Source organism: Pongo abelii, chromosome 18 (assembly GCF_028885655.2).
Source record: "Pongo abelii isolate AG06213 chromosome 18, NHGRI_mPonAbe1-v2.0_pri, whole genome shotgun sequence".
NCBI lineage: Eukaryota > Metazoa > Chordata > Mammalia > Primates > Hominidae > Pongo > Pongo abelii.
This window is the reverse complement of record NC_072003.2, coordinates 52,901,722-52,918,064: the sequence shown is the minus strand read 5'-3', so window position 1 is coordinate 52,918,064 and position 16,343 is coordinate 52,901,722. Positions and strand designations below refer to the sequence as shown.

The 16,343-nt window shown below is 34.5% G+C and overlaps 1 protein-coding gene across 5 annotated transcripts in view; it reads left to right on the top strand.

Annotated features, from left to right (window-relative positions):
* Positions 1–16,343, top strand: part of RPGRIP1L (RPGRIP1 like) — a 99,941-nt gene that overhangs the window by 20,608 nt on the left and 62,990 nt on the right. For all 5 annotated transcript variants that reach the window (XR_008514591.2, XM_024233405.2, XM_054533922.2 and 2 more), the window contains exons 7-10: positions 5,998–6,103; positions 8,099–8,245; positions 9,545–9,618; positions 16,114–16,253. Coding sequence is in view for 4 of the 5 variants with exons in the window: in XM_024233405.2 (XP_024089173.2) it covers positions 5,998–6,103; positions 8,099–8,245; positions 9,545–9,618; positions 16,114–16,253 (467 nt within the window). In the remaining variant the exon portion in view is untranslated. The remainder of the gene's footprint in view (positions 1–5,997; positions 6,104–8,098; positions 8,246–9,544; positions 9,619–16,113; positions 16,254–16,343) is intronic.

Here is a 16,343-nt window from a genome sequence, read left to right as displayed (position 1 = left end):
TCCCCTCTGCACAGATACAAGATTACTTTCTAGCACTCTAGGTTATGCCCAACTTTTCGTTTTGAGAAATTGCAAACCCTCAGAAAAGTGGAAAGAATAGTTGAGTGAGCACTCACATAACCTTTCACCCCTTAGCATATTTTTTGAATGGTACAACAAGCCTGTTTCTGTACTCGGCCTGCTCTTGCTTAAGCCTTCTTTCACTCAGCCTCTTTTCTTCTCTCAACATCTCTCATCTCCTCTTCCCTCCTATTTCTCCTGCTTCCTCTCTCTCTCTCTTCTCTTCACTCATTCCTTACTTCCCTTCTCTTCACGTCTCTCCCTTCCTTACTCCCATTAGGTGCATACATCACTTCACCCTCTGTATGGTTACAAGTAAGTATCTTCTAGGAGCAAGGACATCCTCCTACATAACCACAATACAGCTATCACATTCAGAACACTTAACAATGAATGATACAGCCGCAGCATCTAATACACAGTCCATATCCAAATTTCCCCAATTGTCCCAATAATGTCTTTTGCAGCTTGGTCTTTTTGTAATAGCTGTTTTTGTTTTATTTTATTTTGATCTAGGATCCAGTCGAGGGTCACGTGTTGTTGCATTTAGTTATCGTGTCTTCTAAATATCCTTTATTCTCAAATGGTCCCCCACCCTTTTAGAGCCCATTGACAGTTGTATGCAGAATGTCCCTCAGTTTGGATTTCCCTGATTGCCCAACCCCCTAATTTAAAGGGCACATCTGGTTCTCTGATGGAGGGGTAACTGGGACCAGGGATAGCCATGCAGACCTTATTACACAGGGGAGTGATCTGTCATTTTTTAAAATATATTCACCATGCTCTGACTGTTATTTTGAACAGGTTAGAATTCACCCAATGAAAATTTTCACACTGAAATACCATTTCTTTTATCCTCATGTTTTTATTATTAACATTAAGATATTTCCTTGATAGTGACTTAACATATCCTCCTGCCACTTTATACAAACCACAGAAATTGTCACAGATAATAGTCACTAGTATATGAGTGTACGCATGATAGTGGAGGGAAAGTTAAAACTTAGGAAGATCTTAGAGGAAAAAACTTAGAAGAGTGGGAAAAATTTAACTTTGAAGAGTGGGAAGAATTTAACTCTTAGAGCGAGATTTGAGTGTTGTCTCCATTACTTAAGGTCTCTGGCCAAATTCTTTACTTCTGTGAGCCTCAGTTAGCCACCTGAACTGTAAAATGATTAGATTGAAATGGGTAAGTGGTTCCCTGCCTTTAAACAACAGCTATTTTTCTCTCTAGGGACCTTGTGTTCAGAAAGATTTGGCCTACTAAATTAGCTGTTTGTATTCATCAAAGAGACCTGTATCATGCCAATCCCTCCTTCTGCTAATTGTTAAATAACCTGCATTATGACACTGGATTGGCACAATTCTATCAAAAAATGAAAACAACACAAAACCATTAGTTCAGTTTTGCAACTTCATTGCCAGTAAATCTGTGTTTCTTATTGGGCTTTCTGAAATGTTCACTGTAAGGTTAGATTCCTGCCAGGTGTGGTGGTACATGCCTGTAGTCCCAGCTACTCTGGAGGCTGAGGCAGGAGAATCAATTGAACTGGGAGGCAGAGGGTGCAGTGAGCTGAGATCGTGACACTGCACTCCAGCCTTGGTGACAGAGTGAGACTCCGTCTAAAAAAAAAAGAAAAAAAAGATCAGATTACCATTTCTTTTACTGTAAATCTCAAGTTGGAATCCATTAAACTTGACTGTAAAAATGGTCCCTATAAGAAGATGAGCCAGGATTTGAGTTCTTCCTGTCCCCAACCAGCCTTTGGGAGTGCCCTTCCACTGAGTGTGATTTTATGCATGTAGAGAGCTGACAAAACTGTCCCCTCCATTCCTGTGGGTGGTAAGAGTAAGAAAATACTGAGTTCTGATTTATAGTTTGACCCAACACCACAGGAAAGTAATGATTCAGAGGCAAATAAACATACACAGACAGTTTTTTTCCTTTGAGCAATCTTAAATCAGAGAGCACTGTTTTCACCTATGAAGTCAAGTAGCAATTTTGAGCAAAATCATTATCTTTCAAATAGACTTTCCTCAGCTATTTTAGTGAAGCTTATTCTATTCAGTTTACTAGCAGCCTTCTGTAGCCCTAGTCATAGGGGGTAGCCTTGCTGGTGATTGTTATCTGTGTATCCCTAATAAAAACTATGAATGACCTACATTTCCTTCAACAATACAGCTACAGAATGTCTGCCACTGTTTGAAAAGAAAATCTAGAGTGCTTTTTTTAACCCTAAGGTTGTTTTCAACCTTATGCCCCAAATTTGGTCAGCCTGTGACTATTACTCAAAACAGTCTCTCCATTCTATCTCGTAAATATTTGACCTAACTACTTCCCAGAATCTCATAGCCTAGCTTTTGTGTTTTAAAGCCTTCTCTTCTAAATGACGTTAAATACTATGACATTTTTATCTCAAAAATTCAAGCTTTTTTTAGCTTTCATAATATGGTAGCAAGGAATGAAATGTTGGCAAAGGGTGGGGGAGGGGAGTTGAATGCCTGGGGAATAAAGATATGAAACTTACACTGGAGCAAAGTTTTTGCTTCTTAAGCTTTCATATTAGACTATACATTACATAGCTCCACTGAAAGTTTTTAGTTCTCCAGTATATCTGAGGTTTTAGGTTTCTGGATTTATTATGGCACCCAGTAGCAAAGCTGGAGTCAAGTGTTTTCAAGGCTTCCATTAGGAATTCCTTTTTCAGAGTTTATTGCTTGACTGTTTCAAATTATATGAGAGAAACTTGGCACACAGGTTGTTGAGCTGGATTACTTTTTTTTGGACATGAAATCTAATTTACTTCAGTTTGTTTTTAATCTAGAGATGGGCCAGCAACTCTTCTCATAGTTTTATAAGATTTGATCATAATTTAAAATCATGTTTTTTTAAAAAAAAAGAAAAAGGAAAGAGAAAAGAAACTGCATTTTCCAACTTAATCATTCCTGACTTTTTCAAAATCCTTGATGAAAATTTTGAGAAATTTATTTTTACAAAGCACTTAATTAGTATGCTTGATATCTGTTTGCAGATCATTTCACCATGTGTAGTGCAGCATGTATGATTTGGTACATGACTGTCAGAGTTCATCTGAATGTCTGAATGTTTTTATCATGCATTCTTTCTGTTAGAATGTCATCATCCTGAAGATTTGGTATTCCTGTCATAGTGTGTAGAAGAGGACAAAAAAATATTGTGTGGAAGTCACTTAAAATATTACTCATAAAATTAGCCCTAAGTCTATTCTTCAAAGACCAACCTGAGGCCTTGCTCCACAAGCACGGAGGTCTAGGACTGGTCACTTAGCTATACACCCTAGCTCCGTCTTGCCTACAACATCCTTCTCACATTTCTTGTCATCTTTTTGTGACATCTCCCTCCCTCTTTCTCTCTTACTTCCTCCCATTATTCTCGTACCATATATCATCTATATAAAAATGTTGAGCTGATTGTCGGGTTTGAGGTAATTTTTATTGCACACCTTCTTAAAGGCTAGACCACATTTATCACATTGCTGATTTAAACTTTTATGTTATCACTGACCTAGCACTTTTAGTTTAACAGATTATCCTCTTCTTCTCATTGTTACATGAAAAAAAAAATAAAGTCATAATAATAAAGCCCCTAAAACTGATACATAAAAGTAATTATTAAAGACTTACAAGTTGAGCATTGTCCCAGGAAAGGTGTACTCTGCAGCAAACTGACTTTTTATTTGAAGTACAACATTATTATACCACATTGTTACTTAAGGTATTGTTTAAAGTACATTACTGCTGTTGTCTAAATACTACGTAAGTTGTATTTATACCTACCTGTTGGGCATTACCAGTTTAAAATGCCCTGTCACTGTTTTTGGCAGTATTTTGAAAAGTTTAAACTCCAAGGAGTTTAGGAAAATATTTAGGAAAGCACCCACCGATTAAACCACTGAAAGTTTTTGACATATGCTTACTGGTTTTTGCCTTACAAAAAAATTTAAAATTAAAAGCTGTTATTTCTATCACCCTATGTGCCCGAATGGATTATAGAGATTTAATTGTGTTACTGTAATTAATGGTTATTATTCAAATATATCTGAATTTTCTTAAAAGTATCAACATACTGTGGCCGGGCACAGTGGCTTAAACCTGTAATCCCAGCATTTTGGGAGGCAGAGGCAGGTGGATTATGAGGTCAGGAGATCGAAACCATCCTGGCTAACACAGTGAAACCCCGTCTCTACTAAAAATACAAAAAATTCAGCTGGGCATGGTGGCACGTGCCTGTAGTCCCTGCTACTCAGGAAGCTGAGGCAGGAGAATCGCTTGAAACCAGGAGGCAGAGGTTGCAGTAGCTGAGATCGCACCACTACACTCTAGCCTGGGTGACAGAGCGAGACTCCGTCTAAAAAATAAATAAATAAATAAATAATAAATTATCATACTTTAAAACAAAAATAAAATATCAGAGACAACTGGAAATATATGAAAAGATTTTAAATTATTTGAATCACATTCTGTCCTTACATATCAATAAATGTCATTCACTGCTGAGTGGTCAAACCAGGTAATTCTGGGGCAAATAAGTAAATTATATTTTGGCTTCTAAATAAGAAAAAAAGAATATTTACTTTAGACTTTAAGATGTATTTTTCTCTTTATATTATATATATATATATGTATTTTTAGTGGCTAAAGGTAATACTGAGTGAATAATAGTGAGTATATTGTTGAATATGTGCTCAGAACTACTAGATAACATGTTCTAGATGTATAATTATTTTAACATTGTGTTAAGACTGTACCCTGGGCAAAATTCAGATTCATGGGCTTGTTTATCTTCTGTGTGAGGACAACTAACTGTCCAATGCCAAAATACAATGAACTTTCAAATATCAAAGAGGAAAATTAAGTATTTCAAGTCCTCAGCTGGTTTACAGATGTGTGAGCTTTGTAGTCCATTTTCTGGTTCCAGTAGGGCATTATGACAATTTTTCCAATATGTGTACACTAGATAAGTTTTAAAAGTAAAATCTCTTACTTTAAATATTGAACTCTCTGATTTTAAATTTTTTACATTTATTTTTCCTAAAAGTGAACTCTGAAATGAAGCTTCAAAATTAACAAAATATTTTTTAATATAAAATGTATTAAATTAAGGAACTTTTCTCCGTCAAGAAAATAAATGCCTTTTGAAAACAGGTACTCATTTAGATCTATGATTAACCTTTAACAAGATCTTCCTGTTAAATTCTACATTTGCTTTAATCTCAGTAGGAAAAATACAAAATAGTGTTGTAACATAGAAGGTTTCTATATACCCTGTGGACATCAAATGCTGTCTTACAGCTAAAGGCACATCTGCAACGTATTTAAATGCCAGCTTTGGGCATTATTAGTATAAAATGCTAAGTCACTTTTTTTGCAAATATTTTGAAAAGTTTCAAACTCCAAGAGGAAACTCCAATAAATGGTAATCTTATGATGCCATTTGAGTCGAGAGAGTTGTAGAAAGATGAATGGCTGTATTGCATATTTTTCATTTAGGGAAAAGTAGCGTGATAGTCCTCCTTGAAATAAGTGTCAAGTTAGGTAATGGTACCATTGCTATACTAAAAACTATTGTGTTTTTGTCCCATCTTTCAGGATACTATAAAATGATTTTAAATCCATATTATCAATTGTAGAGGTAACATAGTCATGAAGTTTGGGGGGCTCCCTTCAAACTTCGTGAGTTCAAGGTTATGAAAGTTCAGGAATGATTATTGGTTTGTTATAAATAATTAATCTGTCCTGCATTTATAATAATCCAAAAACCTCATTGACTGATGTACAAGTATATAAATATTTTCTATGTAACATTAATTGAAAAACTGTGATTCCACCATAGATTTTCTTTCTTCTAACTTGCATTTTTTACTTCTGTCTCTCTTTTTCTTAAACACAACTCTGAAGGTCAAATATTCGGGACAATGTAGAAATGATTAAGCTTCATAAACAGCTAGTAGAGAAAAGCAATGCTCTTTCAGCAATGGAAGGAAAATTTATTCAGCTTCAAGAGGTACAGTGATAATTTATTTTATTACGATGTTACAGAGATGCAAAGGATTCAAAAGTAGTATTCAAGTTGTTTTTTTAACATAGAATGATCATAACACTAAAACGTAATTTTTAAAGATTGTTCTTTGTATTCACAAATCTGTATCATTTCCCTTAATATATTGTTTATTATTTATAACTCAAGCACTAAAGAAATACCTGCTTGACTTTTTATAAATATCTGTGTCATCTTAAAATAATAACCATATTTATTATAAATTATCTTCTACCAAGGAAATTTATTTTTAACTCCTTTTATCTGAATTTATTATGGGCCCATAGCACTGAAGTTTTGCTATATTTGCATGTATCTTCAATTTTAAGCATTTATAAAATTATTGGCAATAGACCAAAGTAATGAATAGGTCAGTAATCATGTTCTATTGAAACTTTCTTTGATTTGAATTTTTTTTCTTTTTTGGTCACTACCATTACCTGAAAATATTTGATTACTCTTAATGTCAACTATCAGTGTATTTATTTTAAACCTTAACCTTTCAGGTTGACAATACTTGGGATTCTTTATGCCCATGGTTTTAACAAGGACTATGACCCCAGAGGAATATGCCATCTGAGGGCTATTTGCTGGCACTGCATAATTAACATAGGTTCTGGAATTAATGAACTCCAAGACATTCCAGTTGAACAGAATTTATGTGAAGTAATACTTTCTTTGACGTCCCGAGACAAGAGAGCAGTAGATTGATGCAAAGCAAAGGGTCATCTGAAGCCTAAATTCACTGTTGAATTCAATAGTTAAATATTTTTCAGCCATGCTCTGGGGATTTTGTTTTCCATCCTGCGGGAACCTCTTTAAATGCCAAGTGGTAATTACTTCTGCATAAATATGAGAGTTTGTAAAAGAGGAGACTGATTAGAGAGTGAGAATGATAGTGCTATTTACAGATGTTAGAAGAAGGAAATTTTGAAAATCCCTGTGGTTGAAAGCCATTTCTAAGATTAAGAATTAAGAAAGGAAATGAAAAATGATTTTACATTCTCTTATCACTTTGACAATTTTGATTTCTATTTAACAGTGAACCCAGGTATTAGTTTAAATACCAACAATGGCAGGTGTCTGCTGTAGTACAGGCAGCTCTTTTGGAAGTTGACATAGGGTAAAAAATTGAGAGGTTAAGCCCAACAGCCTCAGTGAAGTGTGGAGCCTAGAAGAAGGTGGTTGAAGATACTGTTCTATAATAATACCAAGATAAACGAAAATTGACCTGAATGGCTCAGTAGCCATGTTTCATTTAAATGAGTGAAGAAAAACTTCAGTGGGACTTAAGAGATTTTAGTTAGCAGGTGAGGCATTGCATGTTATGGTTATATGGTCTATATGAAAAGACTTTGCCTTTTTTATTTTAAAAAAAACCTGTGACATTAAAGTACATAAAATTGAATTTACAGCATGGTCATAAATAGGCCATTTTTTAAAAATTAAGAAAAGTTCATAACTATTTTACTAAATTGGAAATTTTAACTTAATTGTATACAAATTAAAAGCTAACCATCCAAGGCTATTTATACGATGTGGCAGCGAATCCCTTCAGTTCAAATATTATCTGTGGTCAGCATTTTTGACCCATGCTACAGCATTTTTAGACAGCATGTCCAACCAATGTAACCACTGCAAAAAGAAAAAAAGTTATTGTTAAAACGAATTTGCTTGCTGGTCACCATCAATAAGTCAAAAACTAGGAGGAAATAAAATATGTGACTCTATGCTAAGATAACCCTGTATTTTCTTCCTCATGTCGCAGACATGTTCAGAGTGTCTCCTACGGATAAGTAGCATATATACATCATTTGTTATGTAAAAAATAATCTGTATAAGGTGAACTTCAGGAGTAAATTCATTTATAGAATTGTAATAATCATTTAGTCAAATTATTTAGTCAAATTGTAATCATTTAGTCAAAAATAATGTTTAAAAGATGTTCTTTTTATCTTTTAGAAGCAAAGAACTCTCAGAATCAGCCATGATGCTTTGATGGCAAATGGGGATGAGTTAAACATGCAACTTAAAGAGCAGCGTTTAAAATGCTGCAGTCTTGAGAAACAATTACATTCTATGAAGTTTTCTGAAAGAAGAATAGAAGAGGTAAGCTCCCAAAGAGTTTAGCCATCTGTTGCATTACAACTTCTTGGTAACTGTTTTGAAAAAGTAAAATAGAGATATTTCAAAATTTTACTTATTTAAAATTATAAGTTATATACATGGTGTTTTGAGCACAGCAAAATATAGTTGTTAATATGTGAATGGCAAATCAGTGTTTAACTGTACTTGCAAATGTGGCAAGATCCACTGTTTACCCAAAGGATTAAAGATCCTTGAGTAAAATGAAACCAACATTTTGAAACTGATGCCAGATTACCTATGGAACTTAACTTTCTCAACCATAATAGCTTATTAATCATTTGAGATACTAAAACAAAATAACAGGACTGTATCTGTTTCTGAGGAGATGGCTGTTGTATTCTGCATTATCAGTAATTTTGTGAAATTATCTAATTTTTTTTAGAGAATTGTTTGAAAACTCATCTTCCTATTATCGTAGTATTTTCTGTAGCCTGTTAAATTTGTTCCCAAGGAGAATGGAAGTGAAATAAGATGCCTGCATTCTGTTCTGATCTTGGGAGAATCTTGTACTGTCTCATACTAGCATCAAAAGAGAATTTTGAAAATGGAAATAAAGTTTAAGAGTACTCTGATCCACAGGGAAAAATTGTGACTGCAAAATATACTTATGAATAAAACTTAAAAATAAATACTAGAGTACAGAAATCTACATTTTAGCCATAGGGATGTAATTATTACTCCGTTTATTCCTGAAAATACTATTCATGGGCTAAAACAGTATATAAGTTTATTTGTTTATTCATTTATTTGCAAAAGGTGCTAGTAGCTATTTATAAATTTCAGATAATGTGAGAAATTGTATCTTCAGAGTAAATTATGATTAACAACACAATTTGAACCATGAAACTAAAAAAAAGTTAATTCTTTCAATTTTTTATGGGCTAATTGTAAATTAATACAAAATGAATATAATGACAGAAGTTATCATGGTGAAAAGTAAAAAATACTATGTTTCCCGGGACTTAGCAAGCTCTTAACATATTCTTTAATGACTTCTGGCACATGTTGCATAAAGCAGTGCATACGTTTCTACTAAATTAAAACAGGAATATTAATTTCACGTTTATTTAACAACTTGGAAAAAATCAATGTTGACTTAAATGCAGACAATATAAGTGGTCTGGTTAGTAGCTACCATTTAGCAATCGAGATTAAAACATGTTAACCTTCTCTCATGTAGAGTTTTTTAATGTGTTTTTTTTTACCCCCAAGTGGTTTTATATAATATTTACTTAATATGTAATTTCATTTTCATTTCAGCTGCAGGATAGAATTAATGATTTAGAAAAGGAACGGGAACTTTTAAAGGAAAACTATGATAAACTTTATGACAGGTAAATCGTGATTCCATGTGTTCTTTCATTGTCTTGTTTGAGCTCTTTTATATGTAAGCATTTGCTGTTGTCAGAATAGATCATGTTGATCAAAGAATTAGCAGCAAATGATAGCAAGAAATATGCAAACTGTATAAAGGAAATACAAGCTTTTTAAAGGCATTGGTAATAAGTTGTTTAACCTGAGCAGTAGCCTATCACTACTAAGAAAACCATATCACTTTGTTGCCAGTAAACTGCTATCATTTATTGAACACTAACTATAAACTAACAGACACCGTGCTAGATACTCTGCATTTATTGTTATAAATTGTTCACAGCACCCTGAAATGTATGTATTATAAATTCCCATTTTGCAGACAAGGAAGATGAAGCAAAATTAAGTAACATTAACAGGCACTTCCCACCTCTTTTTTTTGAGACAGTGTCTCAGTCGCCCATGCTGGAGTGCAGTGGCACAATCGTGGTTCACTGCAGCCTCAACTTCCTGGGCTCAAACAATCCTCCCACCTCAGCAGCCTGAGCAACTGGGACCACAGGCACACGCCACCATGGCAGACTAATTTTTTTAATTTTTTGGTAGTGATGAGTTCTTTCTATGTTGCTCAGGCTGATCTTGAACTCCTGGGCTCAAGTGATCCTCCTGCCTCAGCCTCCGAAAGTGCTGAGATTACAGGGGTGAGCCACTGCGCCCAGCCCATACCTTTTAAATGTGTAAAGTAATAGAGCTTGTATTTGAACCTCTTTTGGTCTCTTTCCTAGACTCCCCAGTTTGTTAACTGAGAGTTATTCTGTTAGGGAAAAGCAAAGGTGTTCACTTAAAATTGTCTCTGTTCCTTATAAAGAGAAACACAAGCATCTTTATCTCAAGATACATTTTAAAGGGCTGCTTCAATTTTGTTTCTTAATCTACTTCATAATTACGGTATTTTAGAAATTAATCCTTTCTGGTAATATTAGAAACAAAATTATACTCCACATCTAAGTTTGGTTAAGTGATACAGATATCTGTGTGTGTGTGTGTCTGTGTGTGTAATTTTAAGTCTTTTTAGTATATGATACTGATAAATGATAAATACAGGTTTACATGAAAACAAATTGTAATATATACTTAAATACATATGTTGTAGCTGATATTCAACAGCTACTTCTACTGGTCATGTGCTGAAACCTCAGAAAATAACCATTTGAGCTACAAGTGCATCTTTAACTTTTTAGCTCTGTCTTATTTTTTATAAATTAAATTTACATTTTGTAAATTAAACAAATTATACCCAAGGAGTGTGGGGATAGGCTTTTATTTTGATTTACTTCTGGAAAGTTACCTAAATTAACGTAGGCATTATTTCAGTAGTTTGTATCATCTATGTTATTTACCTACTTGTGGGGACTATCTTTGTACAGTGACTGATTATACTAAGGGTTACCAACAGTAGGTTCAGACACCAGTTAAAATCATATGTGTGTTTGAAAAGTTTAAATGTCAGTATACCAATTGCACAGTACCCTATTAGAGAAGATATCATCCCTCTTTTATAAATGAGGAAATTGGGATTCCAGAAAAATTAAGACTTGTGCAGAGTTACACAGCATTGCTGAGACTCTAGTTTAGAACAAAAACCCAGATTTTTTTAAACTCTAAAACTTGAATTCTTTTTTTGTTATGCTTCACTATCTGATTTTAATTGCATTGGAAAATTGTATATGTGGAAGGGAAACATTCATGGAATGACAGAACTGTTATACATCCAGAAATTCTTACTGATTTACATATATCTTCAGTATCTTGTAATTTCAAATAATTTACATAGTCTAAATAGAAGAAAATAGTGCCATATGGCCATTACTTCCAAATTTTCTACTTCTCCCCAGTTTGAAAATTTGCTGAACATACTTACTTGGAATAAAAAAAAATCCAACTTAGCTAGGAATAATGTATAAATGAAATTTTGAGAAAGTCATGTTTTTCTCATATTTACTTTCCCACCATAAAACTTTACCTTTCCACATTAGAAGATGGTCTAAGAGTATAAATTTGAAGGGTTTTTTTTCAGTGTTTTATGCTTGCACTAACATTTTTTTCCTGTCACACTAAAAGCAGACTTCATTATGCTGCTCACACGTGACGTTTATGTGAGATATATGGAAGTAAATGTGTGTAATGAGTGTCAAACATTTAATGTCAAAAGAAAAATTAATGTAACATAAGCACAAAACCCAGCAAACACACATAATAGTCAACAGAACTACAGAATTCTCTAATATAGTGTTTTTGAAATATATGATACATTTTAGAAGTATAGTTGGAGAAATTCGACAAGTTACATTGTCTCTGAGATTCTTTACAGCTCTTTTGTTTCATGACACTGTTATTCATTATTGCCAACAACTAACGTTCATCAAAAACTGCACATACTCCCTGTTTGCTTAGTCATAATGATAACATGTTTTTAAAAGGACAGCATTTGTTTGTTATTCAAAATTGACTAGTTTTCAGGAGAAAAATATGATTTGCAGATTGCATTCTCATCTTTCTTTTTCAAATAAATTTTGAATATGTTTATTACTTGACATATGACATATTAGAGAATCATCTGGGAAGATAAAACCTTCATGTTACTTTTTAGTAAGAGCCTTTTTTAATATGCTAAAACACTTTTGATACACTGCCAAGAAGTAAGTATAACTTTAATAAATGTTCAATTTAAAAGTTGAGAATACATTTTTTGCAGTTATATATTTCTGTTGGGTCAGAGAGAAACTCTATACTGTGATATGTAATACAGGATTATATTATTATGCTATAATTTGGTAATGCTGTGCTTCACTTTTGAAGTTAGTTAGTGTTGGGGCCATGTAACTGATAAATGCAATGATTCCTAAACTATAATGTATGCAAATAACCTGGAAAACTTATTAAAATGTAGATTTCACCACCTCTTCAGAGCTTCTTCGCCTATCCATCTGCACCCCTCCCTCTGCCCCCATACCATCCAACTCTGATTCAGTTAATTTGAGACTGGGTCCAAAAAAATCTGTTAAATGTGATTTTGAGGTATTAACTCCTTGAGAGACACTAATATAATGTCTGTTTTTAAAAGGTATTCATCTAGTTTTTAAGATGACATTAACCTTTTTAAGAATTGGGTGGATCAAGTTTTTATTATGTGATAGTCATCTACTTCTCAAAATGTAAAAGAGCACTACTGACACCCATAGATGCTCTGTGTTCTGTTTCTGTAAAGTGAGCATCTGTGCCCTGTAACCTAGAAACCATAAAATCTCATGTGATCAAATATGAGCAGCTTATACTTCCCAGAAATCAAACTCCAAGTACATTTGGGGCATCATCTTCTTTCACTAAGTGAAATATCCTGATGTAAATATGAATTTAATTTTCATTAGGCCCTAAATAAAGTACCTATGATTTAAAAAAAAAAAAAAAGGAGAGAGAGAGACAGGATCTTGCTCTGTTGTCCAGGCTGGAGGGCAGTGGCACAATCATAGCTCACTGCAATCTCGACCTCCTGGACTCAAGCAATCCTCCCACCTCAGCCTCCCAAGTAGCTAGGACTACAGGCATGTGCCACCACACCTGTCTAATTTTTAATTTTATTATTATTTTTTAATTTTTTTTGAGACAGAATCTCACCCTGTCACCCAGGCTGGAGTATAGTGACACGGTCTTGGCTCACTGCAACCCCTGCCTCCCGGGTTCAAGCGATTCTTCTGTCTCAGCCTCCTGAGTAGCTGGAATTACACGTGTGAGCCACCACACCTGCCTAATTTTTGTATTTTTAGTAGAGGCGGGGTTTCCCCATGTTAGCCGGGCTGGTCTCGAACTCCTGACCTCAAGTGATCTGCCCACCTCGGCCTCCCAAAGTGCCAGGATTACAGGCACGAGCCACCACACTCGGCCTTTATTTTTATTTTTTATAGAGATGGGATCTCTCTCTGTTTCCTAGGCTGGTCTTGAACTCCTGGGCTCAAGCCATCCTCCTGCCTCAGCCTCCAAAAGCATTGGGATTACAGGCATGAGCCACTGTACCCAGCCACTATGGATTTCTTTATAGATGATTTAGAGTTTATTCTTTCCTGTTTCTCACATTAGTATGCCCTTGAACATTGAACAAATGGAGTTTCTTCTGTAGGAGGAAAGATCTTAGGAAGCAGATGAACTCTTTGGCTTTATTTAGATCTTTATCATGTTTTTGATCAAGGGTGTGTATTTACAGTTTGCTGACCCATGTCTGCCAGTGGACATGCCGGTGACCACAAGCAGCAATGGGCATTCCACTGCAAGCTGACATTTGATCAGTCCTGCAACATCACGTAACAGTGAAATGTGTACAAAGACTAACTATGATCCCCCTTTAGTTGTCACTATAGGCAATATACAAAAACATTTTCATGAATAAAAAGTTCTCAAAGACTGTTCTCATATGCAGATTTAATCATGTATACAGCCCTTACAAAGAAAATGGAGCCAGATGTGGTTCACCATTTATAGTTACACAGATGGCTCTAAGCATAGAGGAATACAGTAAATTCAAAAGGAATTCCTCATGAAACTCTAGTGGAATGTAATCCTAAATTTAGAGGGAAGATAGCAGTGGACTAAATTCAGACTGACTTATGCTGATTTACACTAGTATTTTGTGGGTTTGGAAAACCCAGGCCACTAAATTGTTCTTAATTTAAACACATACAGCTTCTGATGTTTCTGCCAGATTAGCTGTTGGTGATCTTTTTGCTGGTACTAATGCTGTTGGAACACTACTGTTTCTAATTTTTGGCGTCTGATATAATGTATGTTGTGCCTATTTCATCATGCTAATTTTTTTTCTGGGTGGTACATGTTTTTAATAAAATAAGACACATGCATATACATACATATATATATATATACACACACACACACACACACACACACACACAGATATACTCACATTCATGCATATTTATAGATGTGTTTGATATATACAATTTGGCCATGCATAGAAATTATATTTGTTCTTTATTTTAAAAACAAGCATAAAAAGGAATATTATTTAGTATTTAAAATACATATTTTATTTGGATTTCATTTAAGTCTAGGTCATTGTACCTTTGATAAAATCAACTTAAATAATTGGTATATAGATCCTATATTTTGTTAAGGTTCCATAAGTGAAATGAGAACACTAATAGAAGAAACAGATGTCATATTTAGAGAAGCTTCCATAATTCCATTTATTTTCAAGGTCATGTTATCTTAAAGGCAGTAAAATATTCAAAATGTGAAATGAATACACCATTTTTCTCTTTTGAAAAGCTATGCCTCCCAGAAAAGTATCTTTTTTGGGATAAAAACTGAAGACTAGTTGGGAGCAACATTAAGCGCAATTTACAGTAATATGTTTCTTTTCCATTTACTTCATCATCAGTATAAAACCAGATTTTATAAGTTTTTGTTGTATTTACTGGGCTTAAAATAAGTAGAATGGTCAAAGCTGCTGATGATTATTCAGTCATATCAAGCTTTATAGATAATGGTTTTCTGCTGAAATTCAGATCAAGATCAGTTTTTCCGAAACCTGGCTATCATCTGGGGAGCTTTCTAAAAATATGAATACCTGGGCCCTGGGATCTTCATTTTAAAATCTCCCTAAGTGTCCTTACTGCAGCTGGCCTACTACCAGTATTTAGGTCAGCATTTAGGAAACACTGGCATAAACAAATGTTTATTGTACACTTTATGTGCGTTGTCTAGTTATTTTTCAACTGGTTCTTTCTTCTGATATGCTGGGTCATGATTATTAGCAAATTTTAACCATGGTTTAAACTGCTGTACTTTTATTGAGGAATAGTGATTCTATTTTCGTCATTCTTATCAGGCACAGAGCAGTGGTTTTCATTCCAATCATGTGTTACAACTAAAACTGTTTTTAGCCTATTGTTTTTTGTTTTTTGACAAAAACTATATTATCACTACTTCTTAGTCAGTATCAGAAGTATTGTCTGGTGGTTCAATATGCTATCATTTTGTGGCCAGTATTTTGTGAACATGTTATTATCACAGAGTCTTTAAAAGTTTCACAGAATTAAAGATCAGGTGGGAAGTCCATTTTCTCTGTATTAAGAGGTTTGTATGTGGGAGAGAATGGTTTTGTCCGATGTCAATTGCTGAGGTTTGGAATTGTGGATTCCTCTGGAGTATGTACAGTATCTGAATTCCTTTACTAGTCCCACAAAAGCTGCACACTGCCAACTTTTCTGACTTTAGAGCTCTAAATTAAGGCCAGTTCCTTTGCTCATCCCACAAACTCTTTCATGTTCCGTAACCGCAGCCTGAGAAAGGCGCCTTGGTTTCAACAGCAGCAGACCAGCATATGTTTACTTAATTCCTAAGACATGATGACAGTGGTCTCTGTGCCACTAAAAGCTTTTCTCTTTTATTATTTTCGGTTGAAGCTGATTTCCAAGCTTTCCTTGCATGTCACGTGTGTTTTGCAGTGCCTTCAGTGCTGCCCATGAAGAGCAATGGAAGTTAAAGGAGCAACAGCTGAAAGTACAGATTGCTCAGCTCGAGACTGCCTTGAAGTCTGACTTAACAGACAAAACTGAAATCCTTGACAGATTAAAAACTGAAAGAGGTACATTTGAAATAACCACTGCCTTACTCATTTCAGACATCTAATGTTTCTTCATTGAATCAGTCAGTACTTACTCTGGTGCCTACTGTT